At 42.7% G+C, this 22,555-nt stretch overlaps 1 protein-coding gene and 1 long non-coding RNA gene across 5 annotated transcripts in view; one reads left to right on the top strand and one right to left on the bottom strand.

Annotated features, from left to right (window-relative positions):
- Positions 1-16,605, bottom strand: part of LOC135547654 (zinc finger E-box-binding homeobox 2-like) — an 86,959-nt gene extending 70,354 nt beyond the window's left edge. The window contains 2 exon segments of the mRNA XM_064976845.1: positions 14,578-14,739; positions 16,406-16,605. Coding sequence (XP_064832917.1) covers positions 14,578-14,650 — 73 coding nt within the window. The 5' untranslated portion in view covers positions 14,651-14,739; positions 16,406-16,605.
- Positions 16,565-22,555, top strand: part of LOC135547655 (uncharacterized) — a 106,183-nt gene continuing 100,192 nt past the window's right edge. For all 4 annotated transcript variants that reach the window (XR_010456731.1, XR_010456732.1, XR_010456730.1 and 1 more), the window contains exons 1-2: positions 16,565-17,072; positions 17,428-17,504. This is a non-coding gene — a long non-coding RNA (uncharacterized LOC135547655). The remainder of the gene's footprint in view (positions 17,073-17,427; positions 17,505-22,555) is intronic.

The raw sequence follows: 22,555 nt of genomic DNA, 5'->3' as shown, positions 1-22,555 counted from the left end.
GAACAGTAATATTACTTCTACATGGAACAGTAGATCTCTATTACTTCTAAATGGAACAGTACTATAACTTCTACATGGAACAGTAGATCTATATTACTTCAACATGGAACAGTACTATGACTTCTACATGGAACAGTACTATGACTTCTTCATGGAACAGTAGAAATATATTACTTCTATATGGAACATTAGATCTCTATTACTTCTACATGGAACAGTATATCTCTATTACTTCTACATGGAACAGTAATATTACTTCTACATGGAACAGTAGATCTCTATTACTTCTGCATGGTACAGTAGATCTCTGTTACTTCTATTTGGAACAGTACTATGACTTCTACATGGAACAGTAGATCTATATTACTTCTACATGGAACAGTAGATCTCTATTACTTCAATATGGAACAGTAGAGCTCTATTACTTCCACATGGAACAGCACTATTACTTCTGCATGGAACAGTAGATCTATATTACTTCTATATGGAACAGTAGGTCACTATTACTTCTACATGGAACAGCACTATTACTTCTACATGGAACAGTAGATCTCTATTACTTCTACATGGAACATTAGATCTATATTACTTCTACATGGAACAGTAGATCTCTATTACTTCTACATGGAACAGTACTATAACTTCTACATGGAACAGTAGATCTATATTACTTCTACATGGAACAGTAGATCTCTATTACTTCTACATGGAACAGTACAATGACTTCTACATGGAACAGTAGATCTATATTACTTCTATATGGAACAGTAGATCTCTATTACCTCTATATGGAACAGTATATCTCTATTACTTATACATGGAACAGTACTATTACTCCTCCATGGAACAGTAGATCTCTATTACTCCTGCATGGTACAGTAGATCTCTGTTACTTCAAAATGGAACAGTAGATCTCTATTACTTCTACATGGAACAGTAGATCTCTATTACTTCTTCATGGAACAGTAGATCTCTATTACTTCAAAATGGAACCGTAGCTCTCTATCACTTCTACATGGAACAGTAGATCTCTATTACTTCTACACAGAACAGTAGATCTCTATTACTTCCACATGGAACAGTAGATCTATATTACTTCTACATGGAACAGTAGATCTCTATGACTTCTACATTGAACAGTAGATCTCTATTACTTATACATGGAACAGTACCCAAATTTCTACATGGAACAGTAGATCTTTATTACTTCTACATGGAACAGTATATCTGTGTTACTTCTACATGGAACAGTAGATCTATATTACTTCTACATGGAACAGTATATCTATATTACTTCTACATGGAACAGTAGATATCTGTTACTTCTACATGGAACAGTACTATGACTTCTACATGGAACAGTAGATCTCTATTACTTCAACATGGAACTGTAGATCTCTGTTACTTCTACATGGAACAGTACTATGACTTCTACATGGAACAGTACTATGACTTCTACGTGGAACAGTAGATCTCTATTACTTCTACATGGAACTTGACTACATGGAACAGTATGACTTCTACATAGTACTATGACTTCTATATGGAACAGTAGATCTCTATTACTTCTACATGCAACAGTAGATCTATATTACTTCTACATGGAACAGTAGATCTCTATTACTTCTACATGGAACAGTAGATCTATATTACTTCTACATGGAACAGTGGATCTCTATTAATTCTACATGGAACAGTACTATAACTTCTACATCGAACAGTATATCTCTATTACTTCTACATGGAACAGTATTATAAAATCTACATGGAACAGTATATCTATATTACTTCTACATGGAACAGTAGATCTCTATGACTTCTACATGGAACAGTAGATCTCTATTACTTCTACATGGAACAGTACTATAACTTCTACATGGAACAGTAGATCTATATTTCTTCTACATGGAACAGTATATCTGGCCAGCTCTCCCGCTATCTCTCTCAGAATGACCTTCTTGATCCAAATCAGTCAGGTTTCAAGACTAGTCATTCAACTGAGACTGCTCTTCTCTGTATCACGGAGGCGCTCCGCACTGCTAAAGCTAACTCTCTCTCCTCTGCTCTCATCCTTCTAGACCTATCGGCTGCCTTCGATACTGTGAACCATCAGATCCTCCTCTCCACCCTCTCTGAGTTGGGCATCTCCGGTGCGGCCCACGCTTGGATTGCGTCCTACCTGACAGGTCGCTCCTACCAGGTGGCGTGGCGAGAATCTGTCTCCTCGCCACGTAGCTCTCACCACTGGTGTCCCCCAGGGCTCTCTGTTCTAGGCCCTCTCCTATTCTCGCTATACACCAAGTCACTTGGCTCTGTCATAACCTCACATGGTCTCTCCTATCATTGCTATGCAGACGACACACAATTAATCTTCTCCTTTCCCCCTTCTGATGACCAGGTATCGCATCTCTGCATGTCTGGCAGACATATCAGTGTGGATCGGATCACCACATGGAACAGTAGATCTGATTACTTCTACATGGAACACCTAGAGCTGAACCTCGGAACTACTGCTCTTCCTCCAGGGGAAGGACTGCCCGTTCCATGATCTCGCCATCACGGTTGACAACTCCATTGTGTCCTCCTCCCAGAGCGCTAAGAACCTTGGCGTGATCCTGGACAACACCCTGTCGTTCTGAACTAACATCATGGCGGTGGCCCGTTCCTGTAGGTTCATGCTCTACAACATCCGCAGAGTACGACCCTGCCTCACACAGGAAGCGGCGCAGGTCCTAATCCAGGCACTTGTCATCTCCCGTCTGGATTACTGCAACTCGCTGTTGGCTGGGCTCCCTGCCTGTGCCATTAAACCCCTACAACTCATCCAGAACGCCGCAGCCCATCTGGTGTTCAACCTTCCCAAGTTCTCTCACGTCACCCCGCTCCTCCGCTCTCTCCACTGGCTTCCAGTTGTTACAAGACCATGGTGATCTATAGACTTCTACATGGAACTGTAGATCTTCTATTACTTCCATGGAACAGAGCTCTAACGGACTTCTACAGGCTCTGATCAGGCCCTACACCCAAACAAGGGCACTAGCGTTCATCCACCTCTGGCCTGCTCGCCTCCCTACCACTGAGGAAGTACAGTTCCTTCTCAGCCCAGTCAAAACTGTTCGCTGCTCTGGCCCCCAATGGTGGAACAAACTCCCTTACATCGCCAGGAAGCAGAGTCAATCACCACCTTCCGGAGACACCTGAAACCCCACCTCTTCAAGGAATACCTAGGATAGGATAAGTAATCCTTCTCACCCCCCCATTAAATGATTTAGATGCACTATTGAAAGTGGCTGTTCCACTGCATGTCAGAAGGTGAATTCACCAATTTGAACAGTCGCTCTGGATAAGAGCGTCTGCTAAATGACTTAAATGTAATGTAAATGTAAATATCTATATTACTTCTACATGGAACAGTAGATCTATATTACTTCTACATGGAACAGTAGATCTCTATTACTTCAATATGGAACAGTAGAGCTCTATTACTTCCACATGGAACAGCACTATTACTTCTGCATGGAACAGTAGATCTATATTACTTCTATATGGAACAGTAGGTCACTATTACTTCTACATGGAACAGCACTATTACTTCTACATGGAACAGTAGATCTCTCTTACTTCTACATGGAACATTAGATCTATATTACTTCTACATGGAACAGTAGATCTCTATTACTTCTACATGGAACAGTACTATAACTTCTACATGGAACAGTAGATCTATATTACTTCTACATGGAACAGTAGATCTCTATTACTTATACATGGAACAGTACGATGACTTCTATATGGAACAGTAGATCTCTATTACCTCTATATGGAACAGTAGATCTCTATTACTTATACATGGAACAGTACTATTACTCCTCCATGGAACAGTAGATCTCTGTTACTTCAAAATGGAACAGTAGATCTCTATTACTCCTGCATGGTACAGTAGATCTCTGTTACTTCAAAATGGAACAGTAGATCTCTATTACTTCTACATGGAACCGTATATCTCTATTACTTCTACATGGAACAGTAAAATTACTTCTACATGGAACAGTAGATCTCTATTACTTCTGCATGGTACAGTAGATCTCTATGACTACTATATGGAACAGTAGATCTATATTACTTCAATATGGAACAGTAGAGCTCTATTACTTCCACATGGAACAGCACTATTACTTCTGCATGGAACAGTAGATCTATATTACTTCTATATGGGACAGTAGATCTCTATTACTTCTACATGGAACAGCACTATTACTTCTACATGGAACAGTATATCTCTATTACTTCTACATGGAACAGTAGATCTATATTACTTCTACATGGAACAGTAGATCTCTATTACTTCTACATGGAACAGTACTATAACTTCTGCACGGAACAGTAGATCTATAATACTTCTACATGGAACAGTAGATCTATATTACTTCTACATGGAACAGTAGATCTATATTACTTCTATATGGAACAGTAGAGCTCTATTACTTCTACATGGAACAGCACTATTACTTCTACATGGAACAGTATATCTCTATTACTTCTACATGGAAAAGCACTATTACTTCTACATGGAACAGTATATCTCTATTACTTCTACATGGAACAGTAGATCTATATTACTTCTACATGGAACAGTAGATCTCTATTACTTCTACATGGAACAGCACTATTACTTCTACATGGAACAGTATATCTCTATTACTTCTACATGGAACAGTAGATCTATATTACTTCTACATGGAACAGTAGATCTCTATTACTTCTACATGGAACAGCACTATTACTTCTACATGGAACAGTAGATCTATATTACTTCTACATGGAACAGTAGATCTATATTACTTCTACATGGAACAGTATATCTCTATTACTTATACATGGAACAGTACTATTACTTCTCCATGGAACAGTAGATCTCTATTACTTCTACATGGAACAGTAGATCTATATTACTTCTACATGGAACAGTAGATCTATATTACTTCTAAATGGAACAGTATATCTCTATTACTTATACATGGAACAGTACTATAACTTCTACATGGAACAGTAGATCTCTGCTACTTCAAAATGGACCAGTAGATCTCTATTACTTCTTCATGGAACAGCACTATAACTTCTACATAGTAGTACTGACGATGTGCCAACTTCTGTCTGTAGTGTCCGAACCATTTTGGGCTACAAACTAATATCACCCCACTATGGCAAGATGAGACTCTCACGAACACGATGGTGTTCCGTTTCACTCCACGACTCGTCTGAAGGTCTTTTTTATGCCAACAAAATGAGGGGTTAAATATGTTTTCAAAAAACAAAAATATTTCCTGAACTTTCTTACATGTCCTAGATAATTTTTATTTATTTATTTTACCTTTATTTAACCAGGCAAGTCAGTTTAGAACAAAATTCCTATTTTCAATGACGGCCTAGGAACAGTGGGTTATATCAGCTCGGGGTTTGAATTTGCAATCTTCTGGTTACTAGTCCAATGCTCTAACCACTATGACAGACACTTCAAATCTTTATTCCTTATGATACACTTTTGGACTGTCTGTTTTGCCATTTATGAATATGTTACTGAATGTGTTTCTATTGGATGAATATGTTACTGAATGCATTTCTATTGGATGTAGTAGTAAAATACTAATTCAATATTTAATCAAATAATACCTACAGGGGTCCTAAAATTAAAAATCATATATATAAATGATCCATGATATGACCATCTTACAACAAGTAATTCCTGGTTGTATAGATCTGACTGGAACACTCGCTGACAGACAAAAAGAGGTCATAACACCTTAACCCACCGATCGGTTATTGATTGTTCCATGTGTGTGTGACCTTTTGCCCTGGGCACCACACCACACCAATCAAGCCCACATATCCATGTTAAGGGATGGCCCATAGATGTGTGTGCAAATGTTGTGATCTGGCTCAAACATGTTCAGTCAAAATATATACAGGCCTCGCTTAGAGACCACCGTATGCTCACTTTAAGACTCATAATAGTGATAACATGACAAAGAAAGATCAAGGAATACTAGAATAAATGAACATGACACAGTATTCAAGAATATATTTTCTGACAGAAAATGAATTCCAACAAACAACTCCTTAAGCTGCTCAATTTAAAATAACTGAATAGTTGTTGTACTTGTACAGCATGGTTGTCATAAGGTTGACATACAGAGCCCTGGTTTGAACCCCCACACACACACACGCACGCACACACACACACACACACACACACACACACACACACACACACACACACACACACACACACACACACACACACACACACACACACACACACACACACACACACACACACACACACACACACACACACACACACCACTAATAGTTGCGCTGAACCTTATTCCCATTCATTATAACTGGGGCTGTTGTTTCGGTAGCCTGCAGTGACATACCTCATTACTGACCTTGGTAAATCCTAGCTGTTTAGGCTAAAGGCGATGTGGCCCCACAAAATGTCACGGGGGTACTCTGTATTCACTCATGAAAAAAAATGTGCGTATGGTTACAGGGAGAGACATATACAATAACCCATGTCAAGTAACCTTGAAATACACACACACTGCCAGGCACACAAACAACCAGCACAATGTGACTCTTAAGCAGCCATTTGTATCCCTCAACGTTGGTCAGTGCAGTGCAACCCCATAGTACTAACTTCAGCAGGCAACACTCTCTCTATCGCCACCGTTCCAGTCAGCAGCTTTAGGGAGGCGTAGGTGTTCTGAAGCTGTCGAAGCGGGCTCTCTGTTCTGAAGATTTCTGTGCTTCTGACACAGTGATGAGTTTTGTTCGTACAGTTAGACGTCTTGGCATTTACAAGCAGGCAGGCAGGCAGGCAGGCAGGGTCCATGCATCTCATGAAGTGTATTAAATAACAGGGTGAGTGAGTGAGTGAGTGAGTGAGTGAGTGAGTGAGTGAGTGAGTGAGTGAGTGAGTGAGTGAGTGAGTGAGTGAGTGCGGAGGATGAGACTGGAGAGAGAGGGGTTGGGACAGGGTGAGTGAGTGAGTGAGTGAGTGAGTGAGTGAGTGAGTGAGTGAGTGAGTGAGTGAGTGAGTGAGTGAGTGCGGAGGATGAGACTGGAGCGAGAGGGGTTGGGACAAGGTAAGTGAGTGAGTGAACGTCAGGCAGTCAGGCAGGCTACACAACGAGAGGGGTTGGGACAGGGTAAGTGAGTGAGTGAACGTCAGGCAGTCAGGCAGGCTACACAACGAGAGGGGTTGGGACAGGGTAAGTGAGTGAGTGAACGTCAGGCAGTCAGGCAGGCTACACAACGAGAGGGGTTGGGACAGGGTAAGTGAGTGAGTGAACGTCAGGCAGTCAGGCAGGCTACACAACGAGAGGGGTTGGGACAGGGTAAGTGAGTGAGTGAACGTCAGGCAGTCAGGCAGGCTACACAACGAGAGGGGTTGGGACAGGGTAAGTGAGTGAGTGAACGTCAGGCAGTCAGGCAGGCTACACAACGAGAGGGGTTGGGACAGGGCAGGTGAGTGAGTGAACGTCAGGCAGTCAGTCAGGCTACACAACGAGAGGGGTGGAGGAGGTGTAGCTTTGTTGTGATTTAGTCAAGCAGGACATACAGTAGGGTGCAAACACACTACTCAATAATTCCATAGCTCTCCTCACGACACACGGCAGGGTATCCTAGGGGCGGCAGGGTAGCCTAGTGGTTAGAGCGTTGGGCTAAGAACCGGAAGGTTGCAAGTTCAAATCCCCAAGCTGACAAGGTACAAATCTGTCATTCTGCCCTTGAACAAGGCAGTTAACCCACCGTTCCTAGGCCGTCATTGAAAATAAAAATTTGTTCTTAACTGACTTGCCTAGTAAAATAAAAAACACATTTCAATAATATGATCAGAACTCATGTTGAAACAAAGGTATAAAACTGTACATCCAAGCTTAACACCATGACCTTGGTTATTTGCCCTGTGAATGTGTAAACATGAGAGAGTGTATGTTATTGTTTGTGAGTGTATAGCAACATATGTAGGAGACAGCAGTCATTGGGGCCAGTCGGCCCATCTGTCCCTGTATAAGAAGTGAGGAGGGGGCTCTGGCTGCATAGAAACTTAACACGCCCTCCCCGGGCCACCAGCACACTGGTTAATATAATGGGCCAGCCTCTAACTGGCCGCCTGGTTGACGTATTACCTCTCTGAACAAATCCCCTCTTTTTCCCAAAGCAAGCCTGTCTCCTCCCTAATGTCCAAAGGTGTTTGGTGAAGTAAATCTGCCTAAATCCCTCACAGCTTGGGCTGGCAAAGGGAGAGATGGTGTTGAATGAAGGTGAATAAAGATAATCTCCTTTTCTTAACAAAAAAAAAGAGTTCTGGGGGCGGTGGGAGGGAACAGAGAAATTAGGAATTCATATCACATGGTGCATTTTGAAGTTGCAGCATCCCACCACATTTCTCTCTCTTTCTCTCTTCCCCTTTCTCTCTCTCTCTCTCTCTCTCTCTCTCTCTCTCTCTCTCTCTCTCTCTCTCTCTCACTTTCTCTCTCTCTCTCTCCTTCTCGCTCTCTCTTTCTGTCTGCCTCTGTAGATGCGTGATTTCTGACCTCTGAAGCAGGAGAAAAGAGGAGAGACCTACCACAATGACGTCTGTCTCTCTGGACAGCACTGCAAGACATGTGTTTTGCCTCTGACTTGGGCTTTACGGAAGCTCAAATTGCATGCACTGTATTTGAAATGAACAGATATAGGCATAACACACTTTAGGAAAGTAGTTTGTTGTGAGGGGTTGAGGGATGGATGGGGCGGAGTGTGTAACGTTATACAACACACGATGTGACGAGCACATCCAATCCAGAAGGGAAAACAAAAACTAATCACACCTGCCCCCAACTCTGTCATGCTGATTAAAATGGAATATGAAAAGTCTCAAGCACTCGCAAGATTTATTTCAGAGCCATTAAACAATCTGTTGCGTTCCCTCCCTCAATCGCCCTACCAACCCTGCTCTCTCTATCCACACCCCTCACCTCACCCTCTCTTTCCCTCTCTATCCTCTCTCTCACTTTCTCACTGCTTACCATTTATCTCTCTCCCTACACCACTAATCCCTCGCTCTCTCTGTCTCCCTAAACCACTCATCCCTCTCTCTCTCTGTCTCCCTAAACCACTCATCCCTCTCTCTCTCTGTCTCCCTAAACCACTCATCCCTCTGTCTCTCTGTCTCCCTAAACCACTCATCCCTCTCTCTCTCTCTCTAACTCTCTCTCTCTCTCTCTCTCTGTCTCCCCACACCACTCATCCCTCTCTCGCTGTCTCCCTACACCACTAATCCCTCTCTCTCTGTCTCCCAATACCACTCATCCCTCTCTCTGCATCTCCCTACACCACTCATCCCTCTCTCTGTCTCCCCACTCTACTCATCCATCTCTCTTTCTCTCTGTCTCCCTATACCACTCATCCCTCTCTCTCCGTCTCCCTACACCACTCATCCCTCACTCTCTGTCTCCCTACACCACTCATCCCTCTCTCTCTGTCTCCCTATACCACTCATCCCTCTCTCTGCATCTCCCTACACCACTCATCCCTCTCTTTGTCTCCCCACTCTACTCATCCATCTCTCTTTCTCTCTGTCTCCCTACACCACTCATCCCTCTCTCTCTGTCTCCCTACACCACTAATCCCTCTCTCTCTGTCTCCCTATACCACTCATCCCAACTTTGTAACATCTCCCTACACCACTCATCCCTCTCTCTGTCTCCCCACTCTACTCATCCTTCTCTCTTTCTCTCTGTCTCCCTATACCACTCATCCCTCTCTCTCCGTCTCCTTACACCACTCATCCCTCTCTCTGTCTCCCTACACCACTAATCCCTCTCTCTGTCTCCATACACCACTATTCCATCTCTCTCTCTCTCTCTCTCTCTCTCTCCATCTCTCTCTGTCTCCCCACACCACTCATCCCTCTCTCTGTCTCCCTACAACACTCATCCCTCTCTTTCTCCCTCTCGCTCCTATTATTCAGCTGTGAATAGTCCAGGAATGGCATCCCGTAACCCTATCTGTCCACCAAAAGTGCCCAGCCCTTGGGCGGAGTGAGAAGGAGGCTATATAGGGCACGTAACCAGGGGAGGCCTGACAAACAGCCGAAGACACCTAAGTTATGTCGCACAGTCACTACCCACTTTCTGTTCCTCTTTTCCATAATCTCTCTTTTTCATTCCCCCTCTCACTCACTCTCACTCAGTCTGCTTTCCATTTTTCTGAGCTCTTTTCATCTCAGGCTTTGGGATGCTGAATGCGAGAGCGGCCTGGCGGCGGTGAAAGGCCTGAATTGTGATTAAGAATGAAGAGAGAGGGAGGGAGGAGGAGAGGAGCTCCTTTTCTTTGTTCTGCCCTCTGGGGTGTTTACTGAGGGGGTGGGGGGGCGTGGAGGAGGGGACAGAGGGGGAGGGGGTGCATAAGGCATGGCGGAGCAGATATGAAAGGCATTCAGGTCAGCGCTGATGTGAGCAAGAGTGGTAATCATACCAAAGGCGTTCTGAAGGACCACCGTAGCAGTACCAAAGAGCTCCAGGACAGAAGGTGTGTGTGTGTGTGTGTGTGTGTGTGTGTGTGTGTGTGTGTGTGTGTGTGTGTGTGTGTGTGTGTGTGTGTGTGTGTGTGTGTGTGTGTGTGTGTGTGTGTGTGTGTGTGTGTGTGTGTGTGTGTGTGTGTGAATGCGTAGACATGAACACATATGAGTGTGCTCATATTATACATTATACCATTAGCCATAGTGAGCTGGCGGACTGTTACGCGGAGTGGAACAGGGGAACCCAAGAGCAGACTCAGACGAGGAGACTGGGATGAAGTAAACAAGGTATTTCTTAAATGTATTCAAGTGCAGGCCAGGGGAAGCTTGGGTGGGTTGCAGGAAACCAGGTGTGGAGGCTGAGACGGGAGCGAGAGGAGTTGGGACAGGGTAAGCAGGTCCGGAGGCTGAGACTGGAGCGAGAGGGGTTGGGACAGGGTAAACAGGTCCGGAGGCTGAGGCTGGAGCAAGAGGGGTTGGGACAGGGTAAACAGGTCCGGAGGCTGAGGCTGGAGCGAGGGGTTGGGAGGCTGAGGCTGGACAGAGGGGTTGGGACAGGGTAAGCAGGTCCGGAGGCTGAGGCTGGAGCGAGAGGGGTTGGGACAGGGTAAGCAGGTCCGGAGGCTGAGACTGGAGCGAGAGGGGTTGGGACAGGGTAAGCAGGTCCGGAGGCTGAGACTGGAGCGAGAGGGGTTGGGACAGGGTAAGCAGGTCCGGAGGCTGAGACTGGAGCGAGAGGGGTTGGGACAGGGTAAGCAGGTCCGGAGGCTGAGACTGGAGCGAGAGGGGTTGGGACAGGGTAAGCAGGTCCGGAGGCTGAGACTGGAGCGAGAGGGGTTGGGACAGGGTAAGCAGGCTGAGACTGGAGCGAGAGGGGTTGGGACAGGGTAAGCAGGTCTGGAGGGGAATCCAAGGGAGTAGTAGTGTGGGTAAGCAGGATGACGAGACATGGAACTGGAGACAAGGACCAGAGTCAGAGCGGGCGGAACTGTCGCGGAGAGGAAAACAGGCACAATAGGATAACAGGATCTAATAGTAACAAACGGCTGGAAGCGTAGGCTGACTGAGCAGAGATTACGAAGTGGCAGCATGGAAGTGGCAGGGCTGAGTATTTGTAGAGGTCTTGATTATGGAACAGGTTGCAGCTGGTGGGGATCTGCTCTTACTCCAGCACACCTGCCTCCGCCCACACTATCACACACACAGTGAGGGAGAGGGAGAGAGTACTGGCAGAGTGGCAGCAGGTCAAGGAGACACAGGATGAGCAGTAGAGGGCGTTTCAGGAGCAGATGTAACACAGACACATGTCTCCAGCAGCAAGGACAATGGCATGTTTGTGAGAAATGTAGCATGAATGGTACAACAGGCACCCTGACACTGCTCACTGCTGATGATAGGAGCAGGGAAATGAAACTCACTTCCATTGAAACCCCATTGTCTTGAGACAGTTATGGACCCACTAGCATACTGGCCATGCCTTCATTTGAATGTTGTGATAATCCTGAGATGAACCCATGTATTAAATGTCTTATAACTCTGACTATATAAGTGTTGCAAGACAATAACATGTCCAGTTTATTAGGTGATTGATCCGTCTTATTTATATTTACCTCACACTATTTAGTACACCAATTGTGGCTTTGAAAGCTGAAATAGTGTAACAAAAATATATAAATGTATGTATATATATAAAATGAAAGAAAGAGTATTTTAAGGCGAGGTTAATGGAGCGCTTTTGACAGCTGCGTTCACACAACTGAACGACCCCTCACAGCTGGATGTGACGTTTGGCACGGGGGAGGGGGCTGCGAACTGCAACAAAGTTGTGCAGACTGAGCATATCGAGTTGCACAGGGCCTAATGTGACCTCCGATTGGGACTAGGGAGTCACGGAGTTAAGATGAGGTGAGGTGAGGGGGGGGGGGGGGGGCAAACATCCCAAGAAAAGAAGTATAGGCCTAAGCACAAGATACTGTAGGCCATACGGACAATTTGTAGGCCTACTCTATAAAGAGTTAATTTCATTTACATAATAAATCGCATATTTCGAATATGAGGATTATGGAAAAAGAGAATTAACACAGATATCAACAGTTCTGTTTCTGTATTACTTTGCGATAATAAAATGCATTTGGTCCTCCAGACCTCATACAGCAGATATCCACGTGGGAATACTGCCTCGAAGTGAAAGTTGTCCACAGGCAAAAATATCTTCAGACTCGCAAAAGTTCTAGTTCACAAGCAAAGGTATTTCGTAGTAGACTTCCAGTCTGAATTACTATATCCATTCTGAATACACATATTTACACCAGACCAAAACTGTTTTTCTGTTGCTGCCTTAACCCCACCATTAATGTCTTGCATCAACAGTATGCCTAGAGGCATATTCAGGCAAATACAAGCGAAAAATAACAAATTGCATATTAAAATATAGATCTATGAGGCTATGAAATTCTCCCGCAGGGAAGAAGCAATCCGTTTAAATGGGGAAAGGAAACAAACATTTCCACATTAAAATGATCAATAATAAAAGTGCACACCTGGGAGAAACAACAGTAGCAGTAGTCCTCCATTATAGCCTCTGACAAAACAATATTGTTAACATTATTTTTCTCTTAATTTTTGCCCACATTGACATTGGCTGAATGTTCTAAAAAAATTTAACAAAACCATTGCAATTCGAAAAATCACTTCTCATCTTGGTTTTTACAAAGACCGATGTGCGGTTAAAAGGAGCTGCAATACTTCAGTATTATCTTTGTTGATCAGAAACGTGCTTGACAGCAGTAAACATCCTGAACAACACACTGAGTTCACAGAATCAATAAACAAATAAAAACTAGTAAACAAAATAAGTCGACTGAAAATGTGTGATATTAAAAAACGATATAATTTAAATGTAAAGATAGTTTAAAAAATACATGTTTAGCTACAATAGTGCTATACAACAAAATTCAAATGAAACAAACTACTGTGACACCAGTTTTACATCAAACATGTAATACCATGGGATATTAAAGTAACAAGAGAAAACAAGTCAGTTCAACATTGACATGAATTAAATATAACTTTGCATAACACACATGGATGAGGCGTCAAAAGGGATGCCCCCTCGCAAAATCCCTATCACTCCCAACACAACTCCTACACAAAACTCAGGAGTTTTCTATATCCTCTAAACGTTGTAGGTTAACACATAACTCAAGTAACGTTTCAGAAATACCAGAAATGCACTCGGATACTTTTGGTCAGTCTGTGAGCTTGCCTATACGAGGTGTGTTGTGTTTAGTGCTGTAGCCTTTGTGCAGCACCAGACCCGAACAAAAATTGACACATTCAGAAACGGTGTCCTATTTTCATGGCCATTTTAAGACCTTTAATTAACTCCGAGTTGACAGACTATATATAATATCTAAGTCGTGGTAAAGGTCTTTAAAGGCACCAAGGCACGTATGAATGGCAATTATAGCACAACACAATACCCACAACACAACACAATTCACACGACAATGAAACTGTATTGAATAATCGTGAGATAAAGCACATTTACGTCATAATCACACAAAAGTTAACAACGCAGTTCAGTTTCTACCTAATCCACAGGTTTCTCCGATTTATCCCATTCATAGAAGACGCGCTATAGGCCGAGCCAAATAACGGTTTTCCTGCCTGCTAGAAAGTAGCACTATCTCGCTGAACCGCATTCGAGCCTCATTCTGACATCCCTTTCCTACACAGTCAGCTCGAGACATTGATAGTTAACTTTAACGCTCATAATCTCATTCAAAATAAACTTGAAAATGCTTTACATAGTGATTAAGTTCAGAACTACAACAAAATGTTGTGTACTTTTACGCAACCACCCCATTCTCAGTGCCTACACTGAATATAAACTATAATCGAACTGTGAACGGCGACAAGGCGCGGGAGGTCCCGCAAATGACTGCTGGCAAAACTTACAAATGTTCCCAAACATTCATTTTATTTAACTTAAAACATGTTCTTACCGTTCTTTCTCTGTGGGTTTGATTGTTTTCGCCTCTTACACCGGGGACCCTCCGCCATGATCTCCTGCTTCATTGATAAGAGTTTAGGCTAGGTCAGATGGCTTACAGTCCGCATGGGCTCGGCTCCTTCAGTCAGCAGCACAGGCAGGCTCCGGTTGATATCTAATAACCAAACAAAACGGCGACAAATGTTGGGACAATATGACTGTATGGATCCCGTTCAATCACAGGGGCCCGAAATAAAACGTTTTAATTCACTCTAAAGTCTTCAATGAAACTCCATATGGGTTAAAGTCCAGGAGAGGGAGTTTGAGCAAGACCGTACTGCGTCCGCCGTCGCCTGGTCTTTTGATGTGTCTCCTAATCGGGCAGATTGTCAATGAATCGGAGCAGAAGGAGGAGGACGGGCAGGCAGACACATTCATACAAGGATGACTGAAATAAAGCAAGGCATACACTTCCAAAAATGTCGATTATTGTATGAAACCTCAAATTAAAAGGTGGATGTTTCTGTGCAAGTTTCTAATTGAATTTATATATCAACTTCTGAGACTTGTTGATGTCTTTGATATTGAAGGTTTGTTATGGCTGTCCCTTCTGTCAATCTTAGGCAACTTTGCTGTCATCACCAAATGTATCACACTCGAGAAACATTGATTCAGTTTTAATCTATAACAACATATATTAATAGGCCACCGCCTACAATCTGAAATCCTTTGTATCATCTGCCTCAATCAAGTTAAGCAAAGTGTTCGATTCAACTAAATAGGCTCATCTCATATCATGTCAATCATTTCGGGTTTGTTTTTAATTTTTCAAAACTGTGTTTATGAGTGTATCTGCGAAATACCTAATCATTTTTTTTATAGACTATACACATGATGTAAGGATGTTGGACACATTCATCAAGAAAAAAACGTGCCAAATGTTGCAATATGTGAGGAAATAGACTAACTTCCCCTTTCTAATAAGGATATGTTCAAATGTATTTAATCTACAATTTAAACTGATTGGTAAAAATAAAAGCAGCACCAGACCCGATTTAAATGTTTTTTTTAAACGTAGGGACGTGGTGTCAGTTGAGTTTGTATTAAAAGGGTAGCGAACCGTAACAGAAGAAAACAAACACAAAACACCCATAAACATTTACACGACAACAAACGGAAAAGCTCAATATTATATACTTTAGAGGAAAGTCAATTGAAATAGAATGATAGAAGCACAGCCCAAACGAGGATCTTCTAGTTTAGAGACTTACATTTGGAAATGTTTGCCACTGCATTACATTGCATTTTTTTCACAAGGCTTTGGCATTTGCACAAGCAGTGAACACACACATAGCCGACAACACACACAACAGTGCGGATGTTAGTGGTCACTGCCCAAACCCCAGCTACGCATAATGAGCTGTCCACAAATTTGGAATGTAGATAAAAAAACAGTGTATGTTGATCTATCTAATAGAAGGCTATGCGTAAAATTAGCAAATACAATGGATGGCAAACCAACGCAAATAGCCTACGCCCGTTTCTACTCGGACAGCTCAAAAGGAATAGGAACGAATAACATCGAATACAATTTGATTTATCGGAAAGGATACAGGGAATATAGGAGAGCATCCGATCACAGTTGATGCAGGTAGGCCTATATAACGCTCTATCCACTTCTGCAGCAGCGCGCACCTTTCTCACCTGAGCAGGTAGGCTGTCCAACTTTGATAATTGCGCAACGGCGCACGGATACCTGAATGGCAAATCTACCTCAATCGCAAATATATTGAAGTTTCATTCAAACTGATGTAAAAAGCAATATGTTAAAATACACGTACCGGTGTCAGTGTGATCCTCTAAACAGCTGGTTGGAAGACAGAACGTCACAGAGAGATGATAAAGGGGTGCGTTGTGGATCCAAAGAAAATAACTGGTAATAAGCCTTGAAAATAGCTTGATGATGAGGGACCGTTATTCCTGATGGGCAGGTTAGGACTGGTCTCTTTCAGCCACTTCACGAAACAGACCTGGGAACGCGCATTGACGGGTTACGCCTCTTCTAATGACATTTTTTCGCTCTTTTTCTTTTCCTGGAATATAGAGGCGCGAGACATCCTTAACACGCCACCTATCTTCACGCGCAGGGATAATTGAGTAGTATGTGCGCGCGTTGTTGTGGAGAGGGAGAACGTGATCAAGTTGTTGTCTCCCATGAGATTGTATTTGATCATTTGTAGGCTGTGCTTTGAGTCAAATGTGAGAGGAATTACCCACGCATCAGATTTCCAATAGCGACTTCATAAAATAAACAAAACAGCAGTGTATTGGAGTGAGAGAGAAGGTATTTATAATGCGGTGACAACTACTCTCCAAACTGGCATATGAAAGGAGCGCCAAGGTACCTGATTGGAGCGCACAGGTAGTTTACCTGCACGCAAATGGCTGCCTTCCGGCATGTATTCAGAGGCACTACAGCGCATACGTCTGCCTTTTTATCTTGACTGAGTGAGTGTATATTCTCATTCACATTATTCTGTGCCATTCCACACTGTCATTTTTGTATAAAAACGAAAGAGGGAGATGCAGCATATTTTCAACGGGCTATCACTGGCATTAAAGAAACACGCTACGGTAAAGGCGTAAATTATAGTCTGCAAATATGCGTATAAATCTGTAGAGTGGATTTTTTTAATAGTGTTAAATGTTTGGCATAGTTCGTTTTCATTTACATCACCACTTGTACAGTAACATAATGTCTATCGGAGAGTTACACCCATGGTTTGTGGTTGTTAAAATATTCTCTGTGTCTATGCATGTTCTGCATGGATGAAACGCTCACCAATGAATGGAATATGATCAGTCCACTCATAGCCAACTGGATTAGACTGGAGATCATACCAGACCAGGAGTATGGGAACTGGGTGAAGATGTTATCAGGTAATTTTGAGCTCTACAGTAATCTTTTAAAGTTGTTAACAATAATAACGTTGTAACGTTATTATTATTATCGAATGTCATACGCATGTATATATTGTAGCCTACTTTTCATGTGTTGATTCATATGGAATTGGGGAGCACTTTTCCAAGGCCTCACTATATCACAATACTTACATGGATGCTAAAAGTAAAGTATCTAATATGTCTGTAAATAAGCTCTGTAATATGTACCACGACACGGATACGTGTTAAATAATCACAAGGGTTATCTAGAAGTGCACAGACGACACGTGTTTAAAGTAAATCTCTCTTTTTGGTGTCTCTGATGGTTCTTAAAATGACATAACATTTGATTAGACTTCAATGCCCGAGTGCCGTTCTTTATGATCAAGACATCTTTACGACATCTACTGTCAGTAGAGCATACTCTCGTCTCTTCTAGAACAACAGCGTTTTAAGAACATTTGTCCTGACACCGAGTTTGACCAAGTATATATACATATATCATAGTTCCGTAATTGCCTAAATCTTCCAATTCGCTTTTGATCATGAAAAATGGCATATACTGCCATTATCTAAATTACATTCCCACCCACTGGGCACACACTGAAATTACGTTGAACCAATGTGGAATACAGGCTTAATTGACGTCTCTGCCCAGTGGGCAATAACGTGGTTGATTTGGAAAATGGACCAACAATATTTTTTGAAACCATACTTACCTCAATGTGATTAAAACAGTTGTGTTGAGAAATGTATCTGCAGTTTTCTGAAAAAGTTTGTGAATGAAAGTACATTTATACTGAACGTTTTGTCCCTGCTAACAGATGGCTTTTGGGAAGAAAATAACAAATGGAAAAATAAAAAAATATATTTTATAATATGAGATGTATAAAGCTGAATTTCTGTATGTGGCTTTTTTAGTGTGGTCCATAGATATATGTGTTAAAACCACCTGTTAAGTTCTAGGAACAACAAAAAGAGAAGTGACAGTGTCAGTCACCTCAAAAACCTGAGGAGAGGGTTGTCATGCCCTGCACACACACACACACACACACACACACACACACACACACACACACACACACACACACACACACACACACACACACACACACACACACACACACACACACACACACACACACACACACACACACACACACACACACACACACACACACACACACACACACACACACACACACACACACACACACACACACACCACAAAGATAGAAACCTAATGTTGCTCAAGAGGTCTTATTGCAACACAGGAGGGATACGGTTGAGGGAGTGGATTAGAATCAAATAGATAATTTTCTACTGCAGTGGGCTAAATCAGGATCCAACACAGTGTTTCTTGGTAGTCTTGAAAACATCTACTTCGAAACAAAAGTATACACCTCACAAATATGGTTATGGTCTTAAAAAAGAAGACACATGTATGACATCAGATATAGAGTTGACATTGTCCACATCTTTGAGTTTGCATCCCAAAATTAGACTTTATATTCAGTACCAGTCAAAAGTTTGGACACACCTACTCTTTCAAGGGATTTTCTTTATTTGTACTATTTTTTACATTGTAGAATAATAGTGAAGATATTAAAACTATGAAATAACACACATGGAATCATGCAGTAACCAAAAAAGTGTAAAACAAATCAAAATATATTTGAGATTCTTCAAAGTAGAATTTTGCACACTCTTGGCATTCTCCCAACCAGCTTCCATTCACCTGGAATGCATTTCAATTACAAGTTAATTTGTGGAATTTCTTTCCTTCTTCAATGTGTTTGAGCCAATCAGTTTTGTTGTGACAAGGTAGGGGTGGTATACAGAATATTTGGTAAAAGACCAAGTCCATATTATGGCATGAACAGCTCAAATGCCTCTCTACAGTCAAATAAACTTCTCCCACTTTGATTATTTTGAACAATGTGGTAAAGCAAGATTTGCTCACCTTATGTTTTCCACTGTTTTGTGGATTATATGTAAATTGCTTGAACTTGTCACCTCAAAATACCAGTAACACATTGAACACCCACAGGGCAGTTCTCTCTGATGTGGTTTAGCATCGGAATGTTGCCCACTGGCATCCAACAAAAAACATCTTCAATCAACAACAAAACTAATTTTGTCTGATATCCTTGCCTTTTGCAGTTTGCTATGCAACTATCACCATTAAAGTTTATAGACAATGAATCCTTATATGTGTTTTTATATGAACATAATGTACTCAATAACCCACTGGCCCCACACTCCTTCCCTAACCTCCCCTCCTCCCCCAACCCCCTCGGGCACTGATGCTCGGGCACTGATGTTGGCCGTTTTTTCCTGGCTCGCAGTCGGCGTTCCAATTTAGCCTATAGGCGTTTGATGGGGTTGAGGTCATGGCTCTGTGCAGGCCAGTCAAGTTCTTCCACGCGGCTCTCGACAAACCACTTCTGTATGGACATCACTTTGTGCATGGGGGCATTGTCATGCTAAAACAAGAAAGGGCCTTCCCCAAACTATTGCCACAAAGTTGGAAGCACAGAATTGTCTAGAATGTCACTGAATCGTTTAGAAATTCATTAAGATTTCCCTTCACTGGAACTAAGTGGCCTAGCCCAAACCATTAAAAAATGCCCCAGTCCATTATTCTTCCTCCACCAATTTTGCCAGTTGGCACTATGTATTCGGGCAGGTTAGTGATTTTTATGCACTACTCGCTTCAGCACTCAGCGGTCCAGTTCTGTGAGCTTGTGTGGCCTACCTTTTCACAACTGAGCACTTGTTGCACCTAGATGTTTCCACTTTACAATAACAGCACTACCAGTTGACCGGGGCAGCTTTAGCAGGGCATACATTTGACAAACGGACTTGTTGGAAAGATGGCATCCTATGAAAGTCACTGAGCTCTTCAGTAAGGCCATTATACTGCCAATGTTTGTCTATGGAGATTACATGGCTGTGTGCTCAATTTTATACACCTGTCAGCAATGAGTGTGGCTGAAATAGCCAAATCCACTAATTTGAAAGGGTGCTCACATACTGTTGTATTAAAATGTAATAATGCAGCTCAGCCTTCAACACCATAGTGCCCCCCAAGCTCATCACTAAGTTCAGGGCCCTGGATCTGAAACCCTTCTTGTAAAACTGGGTCCTGGACATCCTAACGGGCTGACCCCAAATGGTGGAGGTAGGCAACAACACCTCCGCAATGCTGATCATCAACATGGGGGCCCCACAGGGGTGCATGCTCAGCCCCCTCCTGTACTCCCTGTTTACCCGTGACTGTGTGGCCACGCACATCTCCAACTCTATCATCAAATTTGCTGACGACACAACAGTGGATATTACTTGTCAGATATTGCTGCACTGTCGGAACTAGAAAAACAAGCATTTCTCTACACCCGCAGTAACATCTGCTAACCATGTGTATGTCACGAATAACATTTGATTTGATTTGGTAGGCCTGATTACCAACAACAACGAGACAACCTACAGAAAGGAGGTGAGAGCCCTGGCAGAGTGGAGGTAGGGCACTCTAATGTCAACAAAACAAAGAAACTGATCGTGGTCTATAGGAGACAGCAGAGAGAGCATGTCCCCATCCACATCGATGGGGCAGCAGTGGAGAGTGTCAAAAGTTTCAAGTTCATCTACGTGCACGTCACTGACAGAAGGCTGAATAAATTCGGCTTGGCCCCTAAGACCCTCACAAACTTCTACGGAAGCATAATTCGGAGCATCCTGTCGGCTTGTATCACCGCCTGGTACTTTAATTGCACTGCCTGCAAATGCAAGGCTCTCCAGTGGGTGGTGAGGTCAGCCCAACGCATCACCAGGGCACACTGCCTGCCCTCCAGGACATCTACAGCACCCGGTGTCACAGGAAGGCCAAGATGATCATCAAGGACCTCAGCCACCAGACCCACGGCATGTTCACCCCGCAACCATATTGAACGCAGAGACAGTACAGGTGCATCAAGGCAAATCTCCAGGCCATCAGACTGAATCTTAGTTACTGTTCTAGCCAGCTATCACCCTGCACCATAGAGACTGCTGCCCTATGTACATAGAGTCATTGAACAATGGTGACGTTAACCTTATACTGCGGTGGGCTAAAACAGGGTCACACAGAGTGATTCTTGTTTTCTAAACAAATCTTCTGTGAAACAAACGTATACACCTCACACGCAACAATATGGGCTTAAAAAAATAATATGACCCTTTATACACACCACAGAAGATTGAAATATAACAAAACTGTTTCACATAAAAACACCAGATTCTCTGCAAGTTTTTTCAAATAATCTTTATTAATTGTGACATTATGAAAAATATGACTAACATTCCACCCGTGAGACAAAGGTGTTGCTTTTGGTCATTGACTGCAGGAAAAGGATACTAATGTTTACATACTGTTTCACTCTCTTTATACACTGAATGTACAAAACATTTAAAAAATAAAATAAAAATAGGAATAGCAACACCTGTTCTTTCCATGACATAGACTGTCCAAGTGAATCCAGGTGAAAGCTATGAACCCTTATTGATGTTACCTGTTAAAAATTCCATCAGTGTAGATGAATGTGGAGGAGTTTGGTTAAATGAGGATTTTTAAGCCTTGAGACAATTGAGGATTGTGTATGTGTGCTATTCAGAGGGTGAAGGGACAAGACAAAAGTGCTTTTGAACAGGGTATGGTAGCAGGTGCCAGGCACATCGCTTGAGTGTGTCAAGAAATGCAGCGCTGCAGGGTTTTTCTTGCTCAAGAGTTTTCTGTGTGTATCAAGAATGGTCCACCACCCAAGGGACATCTTGACACTGTGCGAAACAATGGAGTTAACACGGGCCAGCATCCCTGTGGAGCACTTTCAACACCTCATCCCCTTCTCCACTCTCCCCTCCTCTCCTCTCCTATCTCCACAACCCCACCTAACCTCCTCCCCTCTTCTTCTATGACACTCATCCCCTATAACCCCCCCTTTTATTTATTTGACTGTATTTTTATATTGAATCTTTATTTAACTAGGAAGTCAGTTAAGAACTAATTATAT

This window comes from Oncorhynchus masou, chromosome 10 (assembly GCF_036934945.1).
Source record: "Oncorhynchus masou masou isolate Uvic2021 chromosome 10, UVic_Omas_1.1, whole genome shotgun sequence".
Classification (NCBI taxonomy): Eukaryota; Metazoa; Chordata; class Actinopteri; order Salmoniformes; family Salmonidae; genus Oncorhynchus; species Oncorhynchus masou.
This window is presented reverse-complemented; position numbering and strand designations above follow the sequence as displayed.